The following is a 25349-nucleotide window of genomic DNA, read 5'->3' on the forward strand; positions in this document are numbered from 1 at the left end:
AGCTACGTAATAGGTCTAAAACATAAAAAATTATAAAGAATAAGGCATGATTTACCCTGGATGCACACTGCTTCAGTGAGCTAAGTACTGTTTTCGTTTTAAGTGTGAAGGAAGTGACGTCACTGCAACATACATACACGAGTCCGCCATTGTGTCCAAAAAGACGATGATTACCATAAGTTGAAATAAATTATATATCGACATGCCTAGATCAAGAAGCCGAAGTAGAAGTCGTGCAGAAAGCGTAACCAGACAAAAACACAGAAGCAAGCACAAGAAGAAGCGTTCAAGGTCTAGTTCAAGATCTCGAGCATACAGAAATCATCGCTCCAGATCACGAGATAGAAAAAGGAGACACGAACGGTAAATGTTGGGGTTTAAAACAAGTATCTGTATGACTGACTTGCTTAACACTTATTCAATGAAATCAGCATACGAGTATTTCTACATGAAAATAGCCATAAAGACATAGGACATAAAGCTTTACTTTTATGCAAAGGCTTGACTTGGAGACCCGAGTTTGTTTATTCTCACGACTATCGTTACGTCGATAGTCTGCTGTGTGCTAAAGTTGTCCCAAGCCAGGAAAAGTGGAGTATTCCCTGTTTTCAGAGTTCACCCAGTTTCTAGTGTCAAAAAAAAACAGGGAAATACCCCACATTTCGTGACTTGTGCCCAATAGTCATGATAGTGATATACTTTTCTGGAAATCTCCTAGCCTCACCGTACACAATTACGAACGATTTTTGAACTCTGATTATTTTTTTGGTTTGTAGAATACTTCATTTGAATTATATGAACCATATAATTAAAGATGTATGAAGGCTTTTCATTTTTAATCATAACCTACATAATTTTCTTTACACTTTAGGATACTTATTTAGATTTATGTGACCTAATTAGAATCCATGACAAATCGCCCCACTCCTAATCGCCCCACTTTTTCACAAACTCGCCCCACTTTATAAAAAATCGCCCCACTCTTGTTTACTAACTCGCTTATGAAAAAGGGTAAACTCCCATTGCATTAAGCACAGGGGCTTGTTACAATTGCCGGGTTTACTATCCATACGAACCCCTAAAAAAACACAAGGGAGGAAGCTCATTTGCGACAATGCTTCAAATTATTGCTGTAAAATTTTTCTAAGACTTTCACTTACTTTGTGACCTGGATAAATCTGTTCCCACTTGAATTATCTCTTCAATGACATATATCTATTACCTTAAGTAACCTCTATAACTATTGTAATCCTTAAAACAAATGCGACATTTCTGAAATAGAACGAATCGAGGCCCTATATTTGAAAATGAAAGTACTAAAGCGACACCTACCGGAAAATATATTTTCGGCACTCTCGGGTGGTACCATAAATGTTATGTTTTTCGGAAGTCTACTGTATTTTAGATTTCAATAATGTAAAAATTGGCGGGAATTATTAGGTACACACTGTCTTTCATCTTCATATTGTGGTAAACTCCCGAGAGAGCCAAAAATATATTTTCCGGTAGGTGTCGCTTTAGTACTTTCATTTTCAAATATAGGGCCTCGATTCGTTCTATTTCAGAAATGTCGAGTTTGTTTTAAGGATTACAATAGTTATAGAGGTTACTTAAGGTAATAAATATATGTCATTGAAGAGATAATTCAAGTGGGAACAGATTTATCCAGGTCACAAAGTAAGTGAAAGTCTTAGAAAAATTTTACAGCAATAATTTGAAGCATTGTCGCAAATGAGCTTCCTCCCTTGTGTTTTTTTAGGGGTTCATATGGATAGTAAACCCGGCAATTGTAACAAGCCCCTGTGCATTAAGGTTGAACAAGGCCAAAATAAAAAGAGTGTATGTTTGCCCAAACGCGACCGACCCAAAATAAACCCGCCGACTCAAATTCTTTTTTTGACGTTTTTTTGGAAGATTTTTTTTTTTTTTCGGATTTATATTGGGTCCGCTCCGTCATCGTACAAAACTTAATGTTTGTCGTCTTTGCGTTTGAAAGTAACTGTAAATAAGATTAAAAGAAAGCGTATAAGAGACGCAGTTAATCGATATTCGATGCTCTCTGTTTTTATCTTCTGATTTAAGGAACGTAAAGAAGTAAAACGTGAAGTGGCACAGTTTTTTTTACGCTGTAGTTGTTTGTACTACCAAACCCTTAGCCTATATGCTCAATGTTAATTTCATCGTGTTATCGAATATCTGATAAGAATATTCAGGTAGATTCGTTCAAAACCATGTGCAATCGAATATTTTCAATGTTATTCTGACAGGAAATGGATCCGGAAGTTGCGAATTTACAATCTTGCAAGAAGATTTTGTTTTTACTGAATAAAAAGGAATTATTTCTTGATAAATTGTTGTCTTTAATTATAATCTTCCTTTATCATGTAAATAAGTTGCCCTTTTATTCAAATAGTTCAAATTTACAAGTCTCATTAGACAGTCCGTACGTTGCAGTTTGGGAGAATTTGATAAAACTATAATTGCTCACAGAATCAGAAATATAATCTTAACTGAATGTAACTCCTTCTGAATAATTTATTGCAATATAAATATAAATCCCTTTTGACAAAAAAATCTGACTTTTGTCAGAAATATTTTTTCACATGTGCAAAAGTAAAAACATTGTTATGGACGCCATATTGGATTTTTATACAATTTGTGAGGAAGCCTCTAGAACCATGACCTAAAAATAAAGTCTTCAGAAAATGTTAACTTTATGCAATTATATTTTATCAATAATGATTATTTTCAAAAATTTAAACTTGATTATTTAAAGAAATAAAATTATAACAAATACGTTTTTAGTTTGGAGATTCTACAGAACATGTTTTGATCTATTTATAGCCAAATTAGTTTACCTGTCTGATAATGTAATTAAAATATAATTTTTTTTTCAAAACATAAAAAAGACACAAACTAAGGATGGTAGATAATAATTCATATAAATATTTTAGGACATTTAATCTATTTTAATAGAAATAGGATTTAAAAACTGCAAACAAATTTAATCATTACATATAATCAGCTGATATTTTTTTTACACAAACATCGTGTTGATGGAACTGTTGAAAATCACTTCACAAATCCAACAGCCCTTTCACACAGTTAGCAACTGTCAGGGTTATAAACATCTCAGGATACAAATCATATATAGTAAACTAATTTATTTATAGAGGTTTTAAATTCATGGCTTTTGGCTGTCTCTACAAAGGTTTGACAGAGAAAAAAAAGATATACTGTTTTAAGATCTTTTAATATTTTCATGCAAATTCGGATAAAAAAAAAAAAAAAGAATTTGCTTACCTACCTACCCACACCCAGTCATCATGGGTCGGGTTTGGGCAAACTGAAATATTTTTAATTGTGGCCCAACATACCCCACTTATGAAAAGTGTTGAAATCCCGCTGAAATAAGGTTTGCCAACTAGTCCCACTCGGGACAAATAGATAAACCACAATGAATTTATTAGTGTCAACTCGCCCCACTTATGAAAAAAGATGCAATCCCGTTGTATATCTATGTCCCTGCCCCACTTCAATACCTATGAAAACCTTGGTGAAGTGCTATAACATCAAATTGCTGTTAATTGAAATCCTTCAATTGTATGATTATGATACAATTAACAGGTTTCTTTTCAATTGTTATACAACTAAGCTTACAAGTATAAAGTTATTCTCCAATGAATGATACCAAAATGTATTTGCAATAATATTTTAAGAATGTTAAACACTATTCAACTTAAAAAATGGTTTAATAAATTTCGTTTTTTTTTTTTGTATTCTGTGTAAATTAGTTTTCATTTAAGTGGGGCAGAGACATATATACACAGGGCTAGTTGGAAGACCTGAAATTTATATATTGAAGTAGATTTTACCTTTTTTCAATAAGTGGGGCGAGTTGACCGTGGAAAAATGAACGGGATTTAACCCTTTTCACAAGTGAGGCTATTTTTTAAAAAGTGGGGCGAGTTGGTAATATAAGCCCGTTTGGGGCGATTTGGTGTGGGGCGTTTTGCCGGTGGGGCGATTTGTCCTGCTTCCACATAATTATACGGCCAAGCACCCCAAATATGGACGAAATTTCAAATAGCACTATATTTATCTATCTGGTGGAAGAAATAAATGACAACAATCTAGATTGATGAAAAATACATTAATCTAATCACAAGCAAATATTCAGATGACAACAAGAAGTGTAAGTTGGTATTTTACTGTAAATACATCAGCTGTGTTTGCAGACGAAATAACTGTCAATATACTTCCTGTATGTGTAAAGGAAAGATTTCGAAATTGTTTTGTATTATATGAAAATTCCTCCTTCTTAGGAGCAATGCATTATGGTTAGTGACCATATAATTTTTTTTATCAATATTTCAACATCAACAAATTGTTACTTTAATAAAGATATAATGTTATTAAATGTAATATTCTATTCCTCATCACATCTGGTACAGTGCCAGTAAGATCCTGTGACAATACTGAAATCAACCTCTGTTTGTACAGAATGTGGGAGACACCCATAATGGTACCATCTGGTACACATGTCACAACCAACTCATTCTAATCAATCATTTAGCATGCAAACCTCACAAATTCCATCCTCTAAATGAACTTCAACATACTGATCCTTATTTTGAACCTTTTTGACTGACTTTGTTCTTGAATTTTCGTTCGATTTACTCTTTTTTGCAGGTTTTGATCTACTACTTGACCTAGTTCTTTTAAGAGGTTGAACAGAAGAAGACGATGGAATTGGCTCTTCAGGTTCTCTGGGGTTTGAGGTTGAGGGTTGTAAGGATTCTTCTTGGTCAGTTTGTTTATCTGCAGTAATCAATCGTGCACCTTTACATGTTGATCTTTTAGTCTTCGATTTCTCTGGAATTGCAGGGAAAATGTCAATTAAAGCTTCTGGAATAATTCCAATGTTGACTAATGTCCCAGGATTTTCAATTTCCTGTCGACTCCTTAGTGCCTGCTTACCACTCTCTAAGACTATGGACCTATTTACTGTTCTTATGCCTGCACGACGGAATGCAGTAATATAGTCTTGAGGACACATAGCATTTAGTGCAAATTTAACTACATGTGGTACCTTTTCCCTTGGAATGCTTGTGAATGAGTATCCGAGCTGGTTCATGAGTTTGCTGTATTCCCCTTTAAATTTATGGAACACTGCCACATCTAATGGCTGGAGTAGATGAGTTGAGTTTGGGAGTAGGCAGAGCAGCTGTATTCTATTTCTTTTTGTAACATCTATAATGTCAGGTGAAAGATGTGAGGCTAAGTTATCCATGATCAAAATAACTGGCCTTTGCCTTCCACAGTGTGGTATAAACAAATCCTTAAACCATGTTAGGAATAGATCCCCGTTCATATAGCCTTTCTTTGAGAGTTCTAGCATCCAGTCTCCAGGTAAACCATCAAGATTACGGGGCATGTGTTTGGCAAATATAAGCATCAATGGCAAACAATTACCTGCTGCAGAAATATCCATATTAATAGATAGATGACCTCCGCCCGCATTCATAATCTCTTGGTATGGATGCTGTGAACTTTTTACTAGAACCTTTCCTCTTATTACCTCCTTACCACTAATACCTGTCTCATCACAATTAAAAATGCATTCTGGTTTGTCTTTAAGTCCAAGGCTGTCTATTGTACTTTCTAATAGGTCATAATACTCCTCAATGTCTTCTCTTGTCACTTCCATTCTTGGATTGGATGCTTTGTCTGGTTTTCGAAGTTTTATCTCTGGATGTCTCTTTCTAAATCTCTGGCACCACTTGTCACTTGGTCCTCTGTTCTTGTCTATTTGTGTATCATGTTCTTTCCTCCTCAAAATTGCAGTGGCAAATTTTTTAAGCATTCTGTTAGTGAGAGGTCTCCCTATATCTGCCATATATTTGATGTAATTAATGAGGGATTGTTCTTCTTCCATAGTGAGGGACAGTTTCCTTCCTGGTCCTGTTGTACATCCTCTTAGGCGGCCTTTACTGTAGTCATACAGTGTTGTTTTGGGGACACCGTAGAGTCTTGCTGTGGCTGATAAACTTTTCCCTCTACTCACAGCCCTAACTTCAGCTAGTAATTTAGTTTGGTCTTGTTTTGGTCTTTTTTTCTTTGATATCTACAGAAGAAGAGAAAATAAGTTTTGAATTTCATACCTTTTCAAGACTCAAATGTTGTTTTATTTAGTTGTATGGTACTTAATTTTTCATGGTTGTATATCTAGACACTCAGATAGACTTGACATTTACCACATATATTTTCTAATTTCTCTGTTATCAAAATTGCAAAATCAGGTACAGCTTTTTGCAAAGGTACACATTCAAATCTTTCCTTTATTCATCCCCGCAAAGTGACATACATTATTTTCGGAGTTCTTGGGACTTTTCTATGAAGTTATTGAATAGAATCAGGAGATATTTTTCTTTCTATATATAGACAAAAGGAGGCAAAATACACTTACCTTTATATTCTTTTAATGTAATTTCTAGGAAGTTGTGATTTTCTTTTCGATGTTTACAAAATGACTTTGTCGTCGTCTGCAACATTTACCAAGTGCGCATGCATTTTATTTCATGATAACACGAGCATTTTAGTGGGGTTTATGGTTATAGAAATATTTATTTATTATATTATGCATACAAATTATTTCAGAGGCCAATTGTGTCCAGTCGTAATTGCGTCCGGTGGGGCTAGTACACAATTTACGGTACCTCGAATGACCGAATAACACTGTTAATATCCGAATAACACTTGTAATGACCGAATAACACTTGTAATTTCAATATTAGCACATATTGGTGACATTGATTATTATTTAATAGTATATTATCGATGTATTTTTATAGTTATAAATGATTTACAGAAAGCAGGTAAGTTCATAAAAAACTTTTAAAATTTAGTGTGTACATCGAATATGGCGACCACAGAAATCACAATGGCCGCCATGTTCGATGTGCAAACTAAATTTAAAATCATCTTTAAGAAGTTATCTGCTTTTTGTTAATCATTTTTAAGTTATAAAATTCATTGATAATACATTATTATTTAATAACCAATGTTCAAGAGTCACAAATATGTGATAATATTAAAATTTCAAGTGTTATTCGGATAATAACAGTGTTATTCGGTCATTCGTGTTACCCTTAAATTTAAGATTTAAAAGTTATAAAGATGTGCATTTTTATGGATATATATTTATAAGGTTTGCATTCATGATGAGTAAGAGTTTGATTGTTTTTCAAATTCAATTTGTTCTGCATGTTGTGTTACACATATTACATGTACATGCAATGATGTAAGTTCAATCATTTGTCAATTCGTGAATGCACTATTGCATGGTAATCGGTTTTGAATACATGTACACCAGCTACACCCTCAAAGGCCTGAAAACTTAAAACCAATATGAAAAAATTTCATACGATGAAGGAATATTTATTGTATATACATGTAGCTACATATCAAATCTGTGAACAATAATTTGATGACCAAATCCCAAATATATTCATGATATATATGTATGCCACCCCTTTAGGCTTGAAAAATGATCTTGTGAGAGTTGACTGTTGTAAAAAAGTAAGACATCTGGTGCTTTTTATTCAAATTTATTAATTACCGGATAATTGGTGGAAATTGATGTGCTGTACAAGTGACTCAGAGAGTAAATCAGACTAAGATTTAAATGTTGACAAAGTTAAGAATATGTAAAATTGAGAATGGAAATAGGGAATGTGTCAAAGAGACAACAACCCGACCATAGAATAGACAACAGCAGAAAAATACCAACAGGTCTTAAATATAGCGAGAAATTCTCGCACCCGGAGGCGTCCTTTAGCTGGCCCCTAAACAAATATATACTAGTTCAGTGATAATGAATGCCTTACTAAACTCCAAATTGTAGCAAGAAACTAAAATTAAAAATAATACAAGACTAACAAAGGCCAGAGGCTCATGACTTGGGACAAGCGCAAAAATGCGGCGGGATTAAACATGTTCATGATGTTTATGAGATCTCAACCCTTCCCTTATACCTCTAGCCAATGTAGAAAAGTAAACGCATAACAATATGCACATGAAAGTTCAGTTCAAGAGAAGTCTGATGTCACAGTCTGCGACGTTAAGCGGGAGCCCGAAGCCCGTGTCTAGATTAAATAAGCTCAGACTAGTTAACGTACACTGCTGATAGTCTGACCGGTCTAGTGCATATCTGTGTGCACTTTTTTAATCGTAACCGTAAGTTTACGCAGAATGTCACTCAACGCCATCAATATTAATAAACTGATACTCTCTTCCTTGCACAAATTCCTTTAACCAATTTTGACGGTCTCCCTAATAACCGATTGTTCAAGATAAAAAAGCGAGCGAAAACGGTCAGTACCACATGTTTTGAAAATGTCAAATTTTGATAATTGTTGATTGATTTATGTTGCATAGACTGAATAGAATATAATCATAACAGAAAATTAAAAAAACATTGACCATTTTTGCATTGGAAGATATTAATTCGTAACTGCCCGCTTGACATCTTGTGTATTTCAGACGATTGGTTATTAGGACCACTTCAGTGACTGGTTACCGTTAATTTTATGAAGAAGTGGAACTAGTTTTGTTTTCATTTCGAAAGTGTACACATAATTTTGGTCACAAACATCGTTTAATATACATGGCTTCACTGTTTGACAGTGCGAGACCATGAAAAGCACCTAAAAGGCCGTCTCGCAAGTCCGACCAAGTTACGGAGGCTAAAAAAAGTGCAAGGATAAATGGGTCCGAGAATTTAAAACTCATAGAGCGGACAGTCGTCCCTGACCCTGACTCCAGTATGAGAATATTCTAGGATCATCTAGTTATGTTTTGTAGCTACTGTAAGCAGGGAAAAAGAGGCAAATTTGTATCTGTATTTGTATTTGAACAGGAGTTGTTCAGCAAATTGAAAAATAATATGAAAAATTATGAAGAATAAAACTTTAACTGATTAATTTTCTTTTTTTATATATATATCATGTATGCATGTATAATAAAATGATGATAAATTGAATTGCTGTATTTTATACAGAATTTTAACTCATTCTTAATTTTGTCAACATTTAAATTCAAATTCTAAAATTATTTTGTAAGTGACAGACATACATTTGTACTTTGGATATTTAGAAAAAAAGTACTGCTACATGTATTAAATTATACATTGTACATGTATGTCCATTTGACAAGCATGAAGTCTTGTATTAGAACTCACCAGATGCCACGATTTTGAGTAGAATAGATTCCAAGATTTGATTGAACCTGAAACTGTTGTGCATCATTTCTGTCAAGTAGCATGAGTAGTTTGATGATATAGTTAGTGGTTGCAACAGCTAATACATTGACAAAATCATTTCAACATAAAAATATTAGGGTTACGAGTTAGTCTGGAAACCCTGAACACAGTGTTTTTGGACCGTTATCAGCCTTCAAAAATTATTTTATATACAGACTAGAAATAAAAATATTGTACACCTTTTTGTTGCATTACCTTCATCATGTCCGTCATTATAAATACCAACAAACACAAAAACTTACCAGTTCCTTCCATATGCATACAGAGTGTCAGACATCTACTGACATCTAAAAACTACTGCTACAAATATCAATGTTCCTGTTGCTATAGTAACACAACATGGAACTTTCTAAAAATGTACATAAAATTTTAGCTCTTCCCTAAGGCCAAAAAAAAAATATGTCTGTTTCCTGCTTCCGACCGACCTTGGATCAAAACCCCTGACCCTGGTTTTTTTTTTTAAATTCCGGGAAAAAAATCGGTTACACTCCAGAAAATATGTTTCCCATCAGTCAGGGGACTTACTGAAATAAGTGATTTTCAAATCACTTATTTAAGTAGCAAATTCAGAGTTTTGTCACAAATTGGGATTTTGGATTTTTTTAAAAATTTTAAACACATAGGTTTAAATAATATCTTTTAATTAGTAAAATTGAAAAAAATGAACTTTTAGCTTCTTTTAAGTAGCAAGGTTTATGCCTTTGGTGCTATCATTTAGCTGAAAATTCTATTTTAGTTGAAAAAATGCTATAATAATGGCTTTACATAATGAACTGATACTTTTTTAACAGATTTTTCCCAGCAGTGGGAGTATTTTTCCTGTAAAGTTCAAGGTTTCATCTTTCAGATTATGTAATAAAAATCTACTGTTCGCGATAAAAAATTTCAGTTTCGGGGGTGTTGAAATTATTGGGGGTTATTAAAATAATGATACTTAAATAAGTGATTTTTGGGAAGGAAATTGAGGTATGATACTTAAACAAGTGATTTTAATGTCATTATCCTAGATGCAGTACAAGGTCATCACTTGAAATGACCTGGTCATCCTAGACAACACAGATGTTGGTTCTAATAAGTTTAGAAACATAATTAGTCCCTGGATCATTTGTATTCTATATTTAAAGCTACAATAAGATTAAATCACTTCTTCTAGTGATTAATTTGTACTACTTAAATAGGTGATTATTAAAGAAAGACAACTCTTACTTCCAACTTTTATGGAAATAATGTTACTTAAACCAGTGATTTAGAAAATCACTCATTTAAGTAAGTCCCCTGACTGCCCATCCGGATTCGTATTATACTATGCCCAAACAGTAAAAATGGCTGGGAGCAGCACAAATGTGCTACAATTAAGGTTTTAAAAAATGTTGGCACTAGGTGAAGTCAATTTAAGCTTCTTTGTAGAGATTAACACACTTTTGGGTACAAGAACCCAACCAAACATGATATTGAACCGACTGCAAATCTGACAGAGAACCTCGTGCCAAAAAAAAAACAAAAAAAAAATCCTGACCTACCGACATTGATTTATTTGCCTTGGCAGCAGGAAACAGACATATATTTTTTTTGCCTAACACTGTATATACTGAAGAACAATTGATACCTACAGACGGGCTACTGTTCTCTACCAAATAAAACAATAAATTTTAGTTGAAAATTGTTTATATTTCAGAACCAAACGTTCTTTGTCATCAAGTAGTTCTAGCAGTGATGATGAGCTGATATTAAGGGCGAAACGACGAGAAGAGGAAGAGAAGAAATTGGAATTAGAAAGACAAAGATTACAGTTAGTTTCACCATTTATTTTATTATAAAATCTTTATTTTAAAAAAGCATTTAACAGATTAATGTCAGTCAGGGGTACTACTTATTCAAGTAATTTTTATTTACTTGAAATACTTATACAAGTGAATTTTATTTACTTGTATAGGTAAAAAAAATGGCTTAGTTATGTCCCTTAGACATTCAGAATTTTTTACTTGTTAAGTAAAAAAGTCATCCTTTCTTCTTTTCTTGAATTCTTAAGATTTCTTTGCTCTACCAGAATTTTAAATTTTGTATCCTTTGCAGATGTCTTTATTTAAAATACTTTTGTGCTCTACTTCTTTTTACGGCGTGGCATCACTTATAACCATTATTAAAATCCAAAAATCACTATAAATTTTAACCTGAAAATTTTCACTGGCATATCTTTTGTCGCATGCGTATGTATTAAGTGTAATTTCATGGACAATGAAAATCCCATTTGTCTGTTATCTTCATAACACTTCATTTACAAGCCCCAAAGGAGCAATTTTGAAGGCCTTGGCAAATATACAAGATCTTTGCTCAATCAGTTTCTTTGTTGAATTAATGAGATGAAACATTGAACTATAATAAAAAAAAAAAAATGAGCAAACCTGGGAAAAATCATTCAAGGCATGATTTTACATCTCAAAACTTGAGGATTTTTGTGAAATTGTAAGAATACAAGTAAATTTTTGACAAAATTAAGGGGAGATTATTCAAACAATATTTATTTACTTGTATGTGTATATTTTTTTTTTCTTCTTCAAGTAAATAAAATTAACTTGTACAAGTAGCTATAGTACCCCTGACTGAATGTGTAATAAGGATTCATGTTTACACATGTAAGTTTTTCCCTTATAAAATCCTAAATAATATTAAAAATAGACTATACCTTTTAAGTATATATGCAATTCATTTATCAGGTTTATGTTACTGTGGATTCATTATTATTCGTTGGATACCAATTTTAGTTGATTACATGTGTACAGGTGAACCACCAAATCAAATATCCACGAACAGTTTTTTCCAATCCATGATAATTGATACCCACTAAAATAAATGAATCCACAGTATTATTTTATTGTTCTAGATATTAATTTCCTACTTCGAATGTCATGTTTTCTTGTCATAATTTTTACGCACCGGTTTTAATGTCAAGTTAAAAGAAATTATCTGTTCTAGTTGGACCAGGCATGATGTCTTAGTAGGTTTTAGTATGTCAACTCCTTGTTTTCAAGTTTTATTATATTTGTAATTGTCTAATTAATTTATAATGCACCTGTCTGTTATAGGAAACAAAAAGAACTTGAAGAAAAACTGATTGAGGAAGAAGTAGCTCGTAGAGTAGAAGAATTGGTCTCTAAAAGGGTAGAAGAAGAGTTAGAAAAACGTAAAGATGAAATTGAAGCTGAGGTTAAGAGGAGGGTAGAAGAGGCAAAAAGGATCATGGAGGCTCAAATGTTGGAAGAATTGGAACGACAAAGAGAAACAGAAATAGAAAACCAACGAAAGTTGGAGGTATGGGTAAACCTGATTGGATGCTTATTTCAGCTGCCATATACCCTGGTTGTGGGGGGAGGGCAGCATAACCTTTAAAACAGCTTAAAACATACACAATTTTCTCTAAACTATTTCAAAACAAAAGTTAGAGTTATCTTTGGTTCAGTTTGATTAATTTGTAAAGGATATGCTGCAAGCCTTGGTCCTTCAATCAAAAAAGAAAGAAATGCAGATTTGTTGATTATACGTTTTTTACCTGAAATATTTTCTAGTGTTTTTTGTTTAATATTTGTTACAGTATTAAAGTCTGTTATATTGACGTATCCAGTTCAAACTTTAAAGCTTTTCCATTTGAATAATATTTAGAAAACCTGTATTAAAAGCTTTCTATGCCCATTTCCTCACCAATAGTTGCATTAAACATGTTAAACAGCTGCTGACTATTGCTGCTTTATAGTGCATGACATGGTCTTTCTTCTTAATGTATATACAATTAGCGTCATAACTTGGATAAACAATCAATTACATTAAAAACAGGGACAAAATAAGACATACCATTTAGTTTTATGTAATCCTAAAATTCAAGTCAAGATGTTTTTTTAATCAACTACATTTGAACAATGTTATTGAAGTTATGTGGTTTCCAAAATAATTGACAGCCTGTAGAAATTTCATGTTTTGTTATCAAAAAGTAAATATATTTGGAAATTATTTTTTTTCTATTTAAAACATTTGTAATGCATGACATTTATTTAGCAAGGTATTTATATTTAGACATCAAAGATTTTATTTATGCCTATTATATGCCCACACCTTTGATATACATAGGAACCCAAGAGTAATTAATTCTGCACTTTCATGATATATATGAACAAATCTGCATTACAGTCCATGAACAAATGATAAGATCTGTCATAATTCTGATGCCAAGTTTATTGTTTTTATGCAGTTTTAAAAAAAAATACATATAAGTCTATTTGATGAAACAATTTGTATAAACATCTTTAAAAATAACTCCTGACATGTTTCTTTTTAAAAAATGATAGATATTTTTAACTGCAATGCAATTGTAAACTTCCACAATTTCAGTAATTATTAATATTGATTTATCAGAAATTATTGCAAGAGAAAGTAAAAAACTTGTTTTGTGCATTTTTCAGAAGCATTTTTGATTTGCACCTCTGACTTTAGATTTGTCAGTAGATATTAAATGCACGAAACAAGGTATGAGTGGAATAGAGAGATAAAAATACAAGAATTTTACATTTCTTGGCATCTGAACACTATAAATAAATCCAAAATAAAACTGCATGAAGATAGACATTTGTGTACATGTATCATTTATTTCAGGAAGTTTGTAAAATTATATTACATGAATATGGAACAAAATATTTATATGGAAATCCCATTTTGGAAGTTTGTTTTAGGTCAAAGCTGTTTGTTTTTACAGAATTCAGGAAAATATTGGATAAAACTATATGCAAGTATTGAAATGTTTTCTTCCATCTTTCACTGTGATGTGGTTTTTGCTGTACATGTACATGTATATCCCTAAGTCCCATAAATTAAAGAATACAAAACATACTTATAAACAGACCATATGACTGTTCAGTAATTTAAAAGGTCCAAATCTGTTGGCATCAAATTATGTGAATTACTGCCACCATTTTTGGAAATATTTTCTCCTGCAGATAGTGTTTATATTGGATTTATTTTACTGAATACTTCAAGTTCTTTTTCAATTTTTTTTTTATCATAAACACTCTTGAGTGGTGTCTGAAGTGACTTTTTATTTTATTCTGCAATTCCTATATATTTATTCAGCCTCTTTTTTTTGTAAGATACAAAAGCATTCTGACCCCCATACATTTAGTTCTTGGATATCTTTAAAGATATACACCCTTTTTAGAGAATCATGCATTAAACAGTAAAAACCACATGTTGCTCCTGTGCAATTAAAATATATAGTATAAATACACATGTTCTTGCCAAAGTCTAATAGATAGTTGATTAAACCAATATTTGTCTTTTTGGAAGCCCATTGAAGGTAGGGAATACAGGCTTTTACAATTGATATAGGTTGGAAAGAAAACTTTCAACTTTCAATTATGGTATTGGCTATGCCAATATTTTCTGTGATAAAAATTCTGCTAGTGAAAAAGAAAGATGACAGTATTATCAAAAAGTGCTTTTTATAATGAGATTTTTGATCTACGAGAGACTTTTTTTTTGTGTAAGAAAAAGAATTATGTACTTTTTGTGTAAAAACATTTAAAAAAATGTACATATGATTGTTGTTTGGATAAACTTGGAAGTCACACGGTAAGGGACCATGTTTGGTAAAGTGAAGAGCTAAAAGAAACGGAAGAATGTGAATAATTCCCACGGAGAACGTAAGTGTGTGGAAGGCAATATCAAACATTGTCCAACAATATCAATGTTTGATGCTGCTTCAACTAACATAATATATATTTATTTCAGTTGCATTTTACCATCAAACGATCCAAACAAGGGAAAATGTGGTGAAATCATTGTATAACATTGTGAATTGTTGTCTGATGGGTTATCAATAAAGTTTGGTTCTTTGTATTCAATGTTTGTTTAGAATTTCATCAATTATATGCTTTATATACACTATATAGTAAGACATTTGCTTTTCAAAAGAAAAAAAATCTCCTATATAAATGATAATCTGAATATTGATTACATGATAGAAAATCTAATTTTATTAAGTTGATCATCTATTTCATACATGTATATTTTTCTGTAGGGTTTTTCATCGGCTAATATTAATGTTATTTTATTATTATAGAGAGATATTTCATAAAAACTACAGCTCTGCAAGTATTTAACACAAAAATTCATATTGATTTATGTTTTTGTAGGAAGAAGAAAGGCTTAAAAGAAAAGAACTTGAAAAAATTATGGAAGAAAATAATAAAAAGATAGAAGAAGCACAAAAGAAACTTGTAAGTTATACATGTAGTATAAACTAAGAGTCTTTTCTGGTTGGCCATCAGTTTACTTTGAAATAACAACTCTAACGTCATTAGACAGTTCTCATATTTTGGTATAATGTTTTGTTTTGTTGTACAATGATGTTGCCATATTGTTTCAATGATGTTTTGTTCATTGATAATACATGTTATGATAAACTTTCCGAAGTATATGGGTTATTGTGCTTCTAAAAACAGATCACACAGTAAAGCGTGTTCTCATTAAGCCTGATAACAAATTTCAAAAGCTCTTATTTGTATATGTAGTTCCGTAGAAAAATGCAATGAAAATTTTGCAAAGCTAAGGATCAATAAATCTAAAACCTCTACCCACAAAGCACTTTAGGTTCTAAGAAAAATGACACGGAATTTCATGGGTTTTACCATGAGTAGACTTAATTTGAAAAATATTAAATTGATATAATCTCAAAAAGCTATTCAACTACACTAAATTGCACTTTCATTTAATTTTGCAAAGCTTAACAATGAAATTTTCATTTGTATTGTTAAATCTTTTTATATGAATGCTTTATACAAGGGTATAAGACATGATGCAGCTTGTTATTTTCAGATAACAGTAACTTTATTTTATACATGTTATACTATGGTTAGTGATTAGCCAAATGATTAAAATGTCTATATATGACTGATCTTATACAAATATACTATGAATATTTTCATTAATAGGCTGAAGAACAATTGAAACTTGTTGAAGAACAGAGGAAAATGTTAGAACAAAAACAACGAATGGAAGACGAAGACCAGAAGAGAAAAAGATCTGAACAAGAAGTGATTCTCAATAAGAAAAATGCTAGACCGAAATTGTCATTTAGTCTAGGAGGGAAATAATATATAATTTAATTTAGCATTGAAATCCTGTGTGCTGTTACTGCCATGTGATAAATGATTGACCCAATAGAGGATGTGAAGAAATTCTGTGTGCAGATTGTTCATGGAAAATGGTGTTCAATAATTGGGAAGATAGAGAGAGAGAGAGTGAGAAAATATGAAGGATGTGAAAGAATTTTTATCATTTAATTTATGAATTTTCATAAACAAAATCTTCATTAGACTACATCTTTTGATTTTTTTGTGTTTTTTATGTTTCATTGTGTGTGAGTGATGAAAGGAATGTCTTAAAATGTACATGATGTATCAAAAGCCAAGAATTTTCATTCCTTCATAATGGTCAGTTCAGACTGATTTTATCAATCAATCATGAATACTCTTTATGTCCGTCTGGAGTGACTTATAACATGTTTATATTATGAATTATATTGTTGTACAGTATAAACCATTCACAAAATTAGGATACCTTAAAGACAGCAATAACTTTTGTAATGACTGAAATGAATTTCATAATGACTCATTAACATAAATATAGTAGTCAGAATAACTGCTCAATGAACACCCAGTTAAAGTAAATTTATGATATTGAACACATTTTACAATGTCAAGACTATTGATTACCTTAGCTGACTTAGACTGAATAAGGATGAAGTATGTTTGTACAGGTAAGCTGCATGACGAGATAATTAACATAAAACAGGTAAGTACCAGGTAGATATACTCTTGTATACAGGATCAACAGTCGGGCCTAAAGTATTAGGTAATGTAACTTTGTCCACATGTTTGTTGTAAGATTTATTTCACACTCTTGGACTTATAATTTCCTCTTGCACTTTGTCCCATAATAAGGTTCTTTTGATTGAGATTGAAGTAGGAAAATTGTTTTAGTATTGTTAGATTTCTGCAATCAATTTCACTGCAGGATGGAATTGGTAAAATTTATACATCTTCTGTTGTTATGCATTTTAGTCGTATGTAGTTAGCAGTTTTTAAAATTCTCAAATGAGAATTAAGGAAGTCATCAGATTAGGTTCTCCAACTGCTTGTAAAAACTCAATTCAAGAAATGTCAAATTATCCAGTATATAGTGTAATAACACACATTTCAAATTTGATTAGGATTCTGCTTTACTGTTCTTAAGGTAGAATTCTTCAAAATACTTCTATAATAGGCCACATGGACATGATTTACTACTTCATATATTAATATAATAAGATTGCTTTTGTATGCTGAAAGCTAAAATTACATTCATATTAATTGCATTGAAAGTTGGATAAATAAAGAAGTAGTACCTGGACAGATAAAAGCATTTTGATCACATCTTACAACATTGAAGACAGGGATATCTGAAAGCACAAGTGTCACCTGGATCTATATTGTTTGTGGTTATTGTAGGTCCAAGGTAAGACCAAATCACAAGTTTTTTTAGAAGATTATACACATTTCAGATGCCAACAGTAAGGTAAATAACCTAGTGATAAGCATATGAATTATTTGATAGACATGGCAGTTGAATATATTTGTATTATTGACTTAATTTTGGAATTGGTGCATCAATAATTAGCAATTAGCCTAATGAGTGTTTCATAAAATAGAGGGCTATCTAGGTAAACATATTTTGTCCCAACCTGGTAATTTTCTTTATAGTTTACAGTGTTAAAAAACAAACATTTATCACAATATTTAAAGTTAATTACATAGAAATTTTATGGCAAAACCATGCCGATAGGTTGTGTAGAAAAATAAATTTTTGCTCAGTTTTGCTGATGAATTTCATTTTTTAATTGTGTTCAACAAATTTGAATATACATTTGATACTTATTATTACCATGACTAAAGTCAAGTTGGAATTTGAAATTAAACTACCAGGGATTTTTTTACAAGATTTGTTCCATGAACAAAGTTATATATATTGTTATATTTATACCTAATGTATGTTTACAAGAATGAATGTATTGGTTGGTACATAAAAGAGTGTAACAACGTGAAAACAGTTGCTTTCTGTGCCCTAAAAGCTAATTAATATAATGCCTTTGTCATTACTTTCTTCTGATGTGTCATAAACTTTTTCATAAATTTCTTATGGATATGGTACTTCACAATTCAAATATGTTGACTACGTTTTATATACTTCAATGGCTGATATTATCTATAAATCAATGTAAGTGGACTTCCTCCTAAAGGGATACTGCTAACTTCTTTCTATCTACCTAGGAAGCTCCTTTATGAATCCTATATAAAGAGGAATAAGTCGACAATTAGAGGAGCACAGTTGGTTCCCATGCAGAGCCCATTGTTTGTTTAAAGTGTCCTCTAAACGTGACATATATGTTGTGAATCAAGAAATCAAGCATCTTGATAATATCATTTTCTGGGATTTTTGTTTGAATCAGAGTAATTTTTTACAAAGTACAATTTATCCCTCCCTAACTCAGGCCATTCTTTTTTATGAAGGAAAGCAGGACCAACTCTTTCAATTTTACTTCGTGTTTGGTTTAAACTTGTGACAGTAAAGTGTGGAAAAGATGAAAGGTTCTTAGAATTTATGTACTCTAAAAGTTCTATGGATTTTTTTAATATCCATATCTGATTCACACTCCCTCTGGAACAGGTAGTACAACAATAAGTTTGAAGCACGGCTGGTTTCAGGGGAGAACTAGGACCACCTAGCAAATGACACTTGGGTAGTTATTTTATTCAAAACAATGAATGAAGATCCAGCTCTTTCGTCTTAACCTATGATTATCTAGAATTTCCTCCTTAGTGTCATCGGAGTATATATTGAGTTTACAAGTGAATCTCCAATACCCAATTCATTTATCAAGCAGTTTATATAATGTGATTTACACAAAAAAGATGTTGTTAGGATCTTAATCTGCAGGTATAAGGGACGACATCAAAAGTTCAATGAAGGATAAAAAAACTTAATTCAAATAGTTTTTTCACTGACCCCCCTACCCCCCATTAACTTAGTTTGGGAAAAATTGATTGACCCATATGGATATATGTAAAAATCAATGTCGGATAACCAAATCTTGCAGCAGTTCAACCCCCTACCCCCAAACTATTTGAATTAAGTTTTTTTATCTTACATTGATCTTTTGATGTCGTCCCTAACAACTTATTTGTCATGGAGGAAGGCCGAGTAAGTTGCAACATTCAGTTTGTTTACGACTGTCAACATTTTTTGGGTTCGTGTAATTCTATGATGTTGTCATCTGAAGACACATTGGTTTCAAGTGCATGGATCTCTATGAAATTTAAGGTTCAATACCACAAAAGGAAGGTTGGTAATTTGGTTTGGGGTGATGATCCCAACTGTTTTGGAATAAGGTGCCCAAAACAAGCATTTTTCTATTCTAGTTTCAGAACAATAACTTTTGTATGAGTATTTTCAATTGCTCTGAATTGTACCAAAGGGTCAATACCACAAGTAGAAGGTTTGGGAGTTATTACCCAAACCCTTCCAAAATTTTTTATGGGTTGGAGTCATGAAATTCAAAATTTGTAGAAGAACTGTTGTTATATCTGGGAATGAGTGGACATAAACTTCTCGTAGTCACAAGGATTAAATTTAATATTTACACCAGACGCGCGTTTCATTTACAAAAGAATCATCAGTGACGCTCGAATCCAAAAAATGTTTTAAAAGGCCAAATAAAGTACGAATTTGAAGAGCATAAAGAACTAAAATTCCTAAAATATTTGCCAAATACAGCTAAGGTAATCTATTCCTAAGGTAGAAAAGCCTTAGTATTTCAAAATTCAAAAGTTTTGTAAAGAGTTTAAAAAATTTATAAATATGACCATATCAATGATAGTTCATGTCAGCACAAAAGTGCTGACCACTGGGCTGGTTAAGCACTCAAGGGAATGAAAACTTCTCCAACAGTGGCATCAACCCAGTGGTTGTATATAAACTTGTCATAGATATCAGGATTAAATTTACGCCAGACGCGGCGCATTTCGTCTACAAAAGATTCATCAGTGACGCTCGAATCCAAAAAAAGTTAAAAAGACGAAATAAAATACGAATTTGAAGAGCATTTCAGATGACATCGTGGTCACGGTAACGTCTGTTTCCTTTTTTTCATACTTGGCCACGTCCAATCCAGTATTCTATTTGATCTACGTGAATTCTTCCATATTTTGCTACTGGGCGAATGTTCTCCTCTAGGACAAAATGTCGACCAGCAGATACATTGACCAAGTGCCTGTGGTAGCTACAGAAAACGGAAAGATGTTAAAGGGACATTCAAACTGTTAAGTCGAAAATAAAGTGACAAAGTCATGGCTAAAAAAGAAAACACAAACAAACAACGATTCACAAAACATAACAGAAAACAAAAGACTGTGCAAAAATAAACCCCACCAAAAACTTGTTGGTTTCACATGTGACACCCGTCGTGTTGCTAATGTAAACACACGTCCAGTGATAAGTCTAATTCGGTTGGTAACATTCGATTTCTACTTCGTTCTTATCCATCTCTGTCTTTAAATTTAATTCATGTTATTAATCAATAGCCGAGGAATGACCACAAAGATTTCGTAAGGTATTATAGCTACTTGTAGGACATTACCTAGAGCTAGCAAAAAAATATAGCATCGTGATAGATGAATTATGCACAAATTTCGCTTGAGCAATAACAAACTGTACCTTATCTGCTGCTTCATGACAGTCAGATGAATTCTTCCGCTGATGGAAACGAAAAATCAGAAACAACACAACACGTGATACATGTGATATGTCGAAGTGTATTTACACATTATTTCTAGATGACATATACATGTATAATAAAGTGAAAAGAAAAGTACCAATGTGTAATCAGTAAAAGACTATCATCTTCATAAAATTGTAGATTATTTTTTGCTACGACTCTGTATGAGGAATATTTGTTTTAATAAAAATTATATTTATTCGTGGTACTTTTTGCACGTTTTTCTTTTCATAATTCAACTTAATATGTAGTTACATGATTTATGTTAAAATTAAAATCATAGCATATACATTTTGGAAGTAAACTGATTGATTTCAATATTTGTAGAAAAATATTTTACAAACATAGGTACAACACCAAATTATAGTTTCTATATAGTTATGATCTTTAAGGGGCGTTAGCTGTACGATTTGATCCAAACTCTCATGTTTCATTTAATATGACACGTATATTCAAATTCCAAACAGTCAAAAAGACACAATCAACAATTCATTGACTCGAACATGTATTAATATAAAACTATTCTCGTTAAGTGTTTAATGTAGATTCGATGCATTCTATTTATAATCGAGATGATATCGGAGGAATGTCGACGGATAAATGACATATAAACACCAATAAAAATTCATGCAATCGTCGGTTTGAAATTTTTGTATAGGCAACGGTTCAGTTTGTGTTTTCTGGCATAGATTCCAAAATATGTAAACCAACGTTTCACCTGTATATTAAGAATAATTTCTTGTGGGCTTTATCAGTCATTCAAATAGTTCTTCTGGTGGTAAATGATCGTAAATGTCCAAACAAAAGAGAAAAGTAAAAGATCATATTGATACTGATTCAACTGAGGATGAATAATTGAAAGTTTCTACACTATATAATCACTTTAAATTATGAACCAATTAAATATTCATCTGTAGTTTTAAGAAGATTTTAATTTTGGAATTTTTAGTTATCAATGCTTTCCAACTTTGATTTGAATACGCCTATTAACTTTTTTTTATTCTTGTGCCACTGTGATGTGGACCAGGTCGTCCAAATAATCAGCCTGGTATATATTTGATGAGTCTATAATAAAGGCAATTGTAGTATACCCATGTTCAATAGTCATAAAACGATTTAACTGAAACAAATCCGGGTCACAAACAATACAATACTTGAGGAAAACCCGAACCTACAGAAATACTGAACTGCAACAAAAACAAACACCAACATGCATAGAAACGGACTATTTGATAGCATCAGTCATATCAAATCAGACTTCTACATCGTCTTGTTTTATAAAGGGGCACCAGCTGTCAAATTCATGTTCACCGATTTTAATCAAATTCATATTTTTGATTTATAACAATGTAAGACATTTATTCAAACTATTAAAAGTCTAAAATACACAATTAACAGGACACGGGAACAGGCGCGGATCCAGAGGGGGGTTCCGGGGGTTGGAACTCCCCCTTTTTTTTGGACGATCAATGCATTTAAATGGGGACATGTAATTGGAACCCCCCCCCCCCCCGCCCCCCTTTGTCCTGGGTTAGGAACCCCCTCTTTTTTAAATGGCTGGATCCCTCCCTGGGGAATGAAAATACGTAGCTTCGTTACGTGTGTAATTAATCTAGACGCCATCTAATTAATTATCGAGTTGACCTCGAAAATCATCCAATAACCATATAAGCGATGTAAACATAAACATATATATATAACTAGATTATGCAGACTCGTGCTGATGGATTATTCTAGGTATATTTAATTTCATATTATAGATGAAAAATAAATGTTTTTCATCGTTTTTACCAGTTTAAGAATGATATTTTGTGGATCGAATCAGCCAATCAAATGATTTATCTTTGTTTCACTTTCAATAAAATTGAGAAAGGAAATGGTGAATATGTCAAAGCGACAACCACCCGACCATAGAGCAAACAACAGCCGAAGGCAACCAATGTTGACATTCTTCTCCTTTAAATAACTTTATGCATACAATTCACGTGTTATCCATCTCAAGTTTAGGAGTTAAATTAAAGTTCACATGAATACGGATTTAATGTGGTCGAATTATTCACTTGCAAGTGAATAACTCATAATCAATTTTTTTTTTTTAGCTTATTTTGACAAAATTGAATTATACTAGCTGCTAAAAGCGAATTATTATTTCACTATTTGCATTTCATTAATGATTGAGCAACAAAAATAATGTATTATATCTTTCATATATTTCGTAGCTAGCGCCCCTTTAAGATGCCCACATCCAGGACATTTTTGTTGGCATCATTTTTGCAGAAAATTGGAAAAAAATAATCAGGAAAAAAATATTTTTTGTGAAAATGTATCAATAATTCATTTATTTTATGAAAACATTCAAGTATATAAATAAAAAATGTACCCATCCGAAATAACAGTTAAGAAAAGACAGAAAAAAAAACAGAAAAAAGGTGCTTCTCGAATAATTTTGCCCCAACAATATTACATTTAATATATACAATATAAGATGCATTCAAATACAGGAGTGGTCCATAGAAACATGATAAATTAACAACCAATTTTCGTAGTTTACTCAGATTTGATGTGTTAAATTAATTAAGTGTTAAATTAAAAGGGAATACATCAATATAAAAATCAACAAATGTGGCAAATACATCTAGTGCGTATACGGGCACTGTCATTCAGACATCCTTAAAATATGTCCGACAAGATTGAAATATACATTTTTATAATATTCGAATGTACTATACTAGTATCCAGGTAATAAAAATTACTGTTGTTTACTGTATCATTTAGGGTTATCCTTCTAGAAATGATTTTACTTACAAAGTGAAACACTATAAAATTATAATTAGGCAAATTTTGAAACAGTGATGTTTCAACATTTGTGACTGTTGCTGCACTTTAATATGTAATCCACAATAGGCAAACATGTGTATTGGCATATATGCACAAAGTGTAGATCTGTAGTCGGTATTAACCAGGATTCATATTTAACATTGATTCTATTACTTTTCTTCGTCCTTGCTCAGATATCTCAGTAAAGCGTCGTGTTCTGCTTTATGACCTGTTTCCTTCTTTATGTTATTGATGATAACTGATGATAAGGGTTCGTCAGATGAATCTACAAATATATGACATTTAAGAATTTCAGAAATATAGTTTGTTTTAACTTCTACGTCATTTGTTACCTGGTGGAGAGTTGTCTCATTAGCAATCAAACCAAATTTTCTTATATTTATATTCTTAGACACTTTTTATATTTATCCCTCCGTTAGATAACAACAAAAGTCAGATAAAAGATACGTACACCCCTTTTTATCTCACCTGGTACAGAAGACCAAAGTAAACTATATTTATCACTTGGTGTTCATCGTCCGTAATCATTTGCAACAATCTCCATTTGGGTCGATCGGAACCCAACAGTGCTGTCAACATCAGTGAATTGTTCAGTTTAAAATGACATTTTTTTTCACATGTTTGTGAATAAGGCTACTATCTTAATTATAAATAAGTCAAATGGTCAAAATCATCATTCTATTTCGCCCAGTAATAATTCCCCCTTATATTACGAATTTCTCATAATTTCATGTTTTGCAGATACTTAAGTAGGTACACATGCAGAAACCTTGAATAGTAAACAAATAATCAGTAAAATAATGAAAAATGAAAATAACACTATACATTTGTTGAGTCGTACGAATGAGCTAGAAACTCCGAAATAGCTAGTCTACTTTTTATAGTAGTTCTTCTTCGATTTTTTTCCCTTTGATCATTAGGGTGTCACCAAATATGTATAATGTTTTTAATATTTGTAAAATGCAATAACCCACAACACAAGTGTATGGTAATTTAAATAATTAAGGTCCCCTGGTTTCATTTGCAATTAAAAACACAAAGAGGAAGCGTAGCGTCATTGTTGTAGCGCTTTAGGGACATTGTTCACAACTTTGAGTGCAAAAAATATTTGAAGCTGGGTAAAAAAAAGTATTTCTTGTTCTTAAATGACAATATTGACCCATTTTTATGTTTTTTTGCAAACAAACTACGTAGATAGATAGTGCAACACAAGAAGAAATATAATCAGTAGAATAAGATAACCAATAAGTCAACAAGGAATGGTCAGTTGTACTTGAACTATGCTACTTTGAAACGCAGATCTGGCGTAGATACAAAATTTGAGTCCTGGTCACA

The 25349-nt window shown here is 32.0% G+C and overlaps 2 protein-coding genes across 4 annotated transcripts in view; one reads left to right on the forward strand and one right to left on the reverse strand.

Annotated features, from left to right (window-relative positions):
- The first annotated feature begins 202 nt into the window (after positions 1-202).
- Positions 203-18449, forward strand: LOC143067469 (uncharacterized). Of its 2 annotated transcripts, XM_076240762.1 has the most exons (5): positions 203-363; positions 10998-11111; positions 12406-12631; positions 15499-15582; positions 16297-18449. In XM_076240762.1, the coding sequence occupies exons 1-5, from the start codon at positions 203-205 to the stop codon at positions 16456-16458; spliced, it is 747 nt and encodes a 248-aa protein (XP_076096877.1). In that variant the 3' UTR covers positions 16459-18449. The 2 variants fall into 2 exon arrangements, with proteins under 2 accessions (XP_076096877.1, XP_076096878.1); XM_076240763.1 differs by lacking the exon at positions 16297-18449 and having other exon boundaries at positions 14031-15555.
- A 5046-nt stretch (positions 18450-23495) lies between these two features.
- The window catches only part of LOC143067470 (uncharacterized), a 34303-nt gene continuing 32449 nt past the window's right edge, over positions 23496-25349 (reverse strand). For both annotated transcript variants that reach the window (XM_076240765.1, XM_076240764.1), the window contains exon 11: positions 23496-24279. In XM_076240765.1, the coding sequence (XP_076096880.1) occupies positions 24164-24279 (116 nt within the window). In that variant the 3' untranslated portion in view covers positions 23496-24163. The remainder of the gene's footprint in view (positions 24280-25349) is intronic.

This window comes from Mytilus galloprovincialis, chromosome 3 (genome assembly GCF_965363235.1).
Source record: "Mytilus galloprovincialis chromosome 3, xbMytGall1.hap1.1, whole genome shotgun sequence".
NCBI classification, from domain to species: Eukaryota; Metazoa; Mollusca; class Bivalvia; order Mytilida; family Mytilidae; genus Mytilus; species Mytilus galloprovincialis.

Coding starts and splice junctions, on each gene's coding strand:
- LOC143067469 (XM_076240762.1), top strand. CDS start 203: ATGCCTAGATCAAGAAGCCGAAGTAGAAGTCGTGCAGAAAGCGTAACC. Junction 11,112..12,405: donor TTAGAAAGACAAAGATTACA/GTTAGTTTCACC, acceptor TGTCTGTTATAG/GAAACAAAAAGAACTTGAAG. Junction 15,583..16,296: donor AAGAAGCACAAAAGAAACTT/GTAAGTTATACA, acceptor TTTCATTAATAG/GCTGAAGAACAATTGAAACT.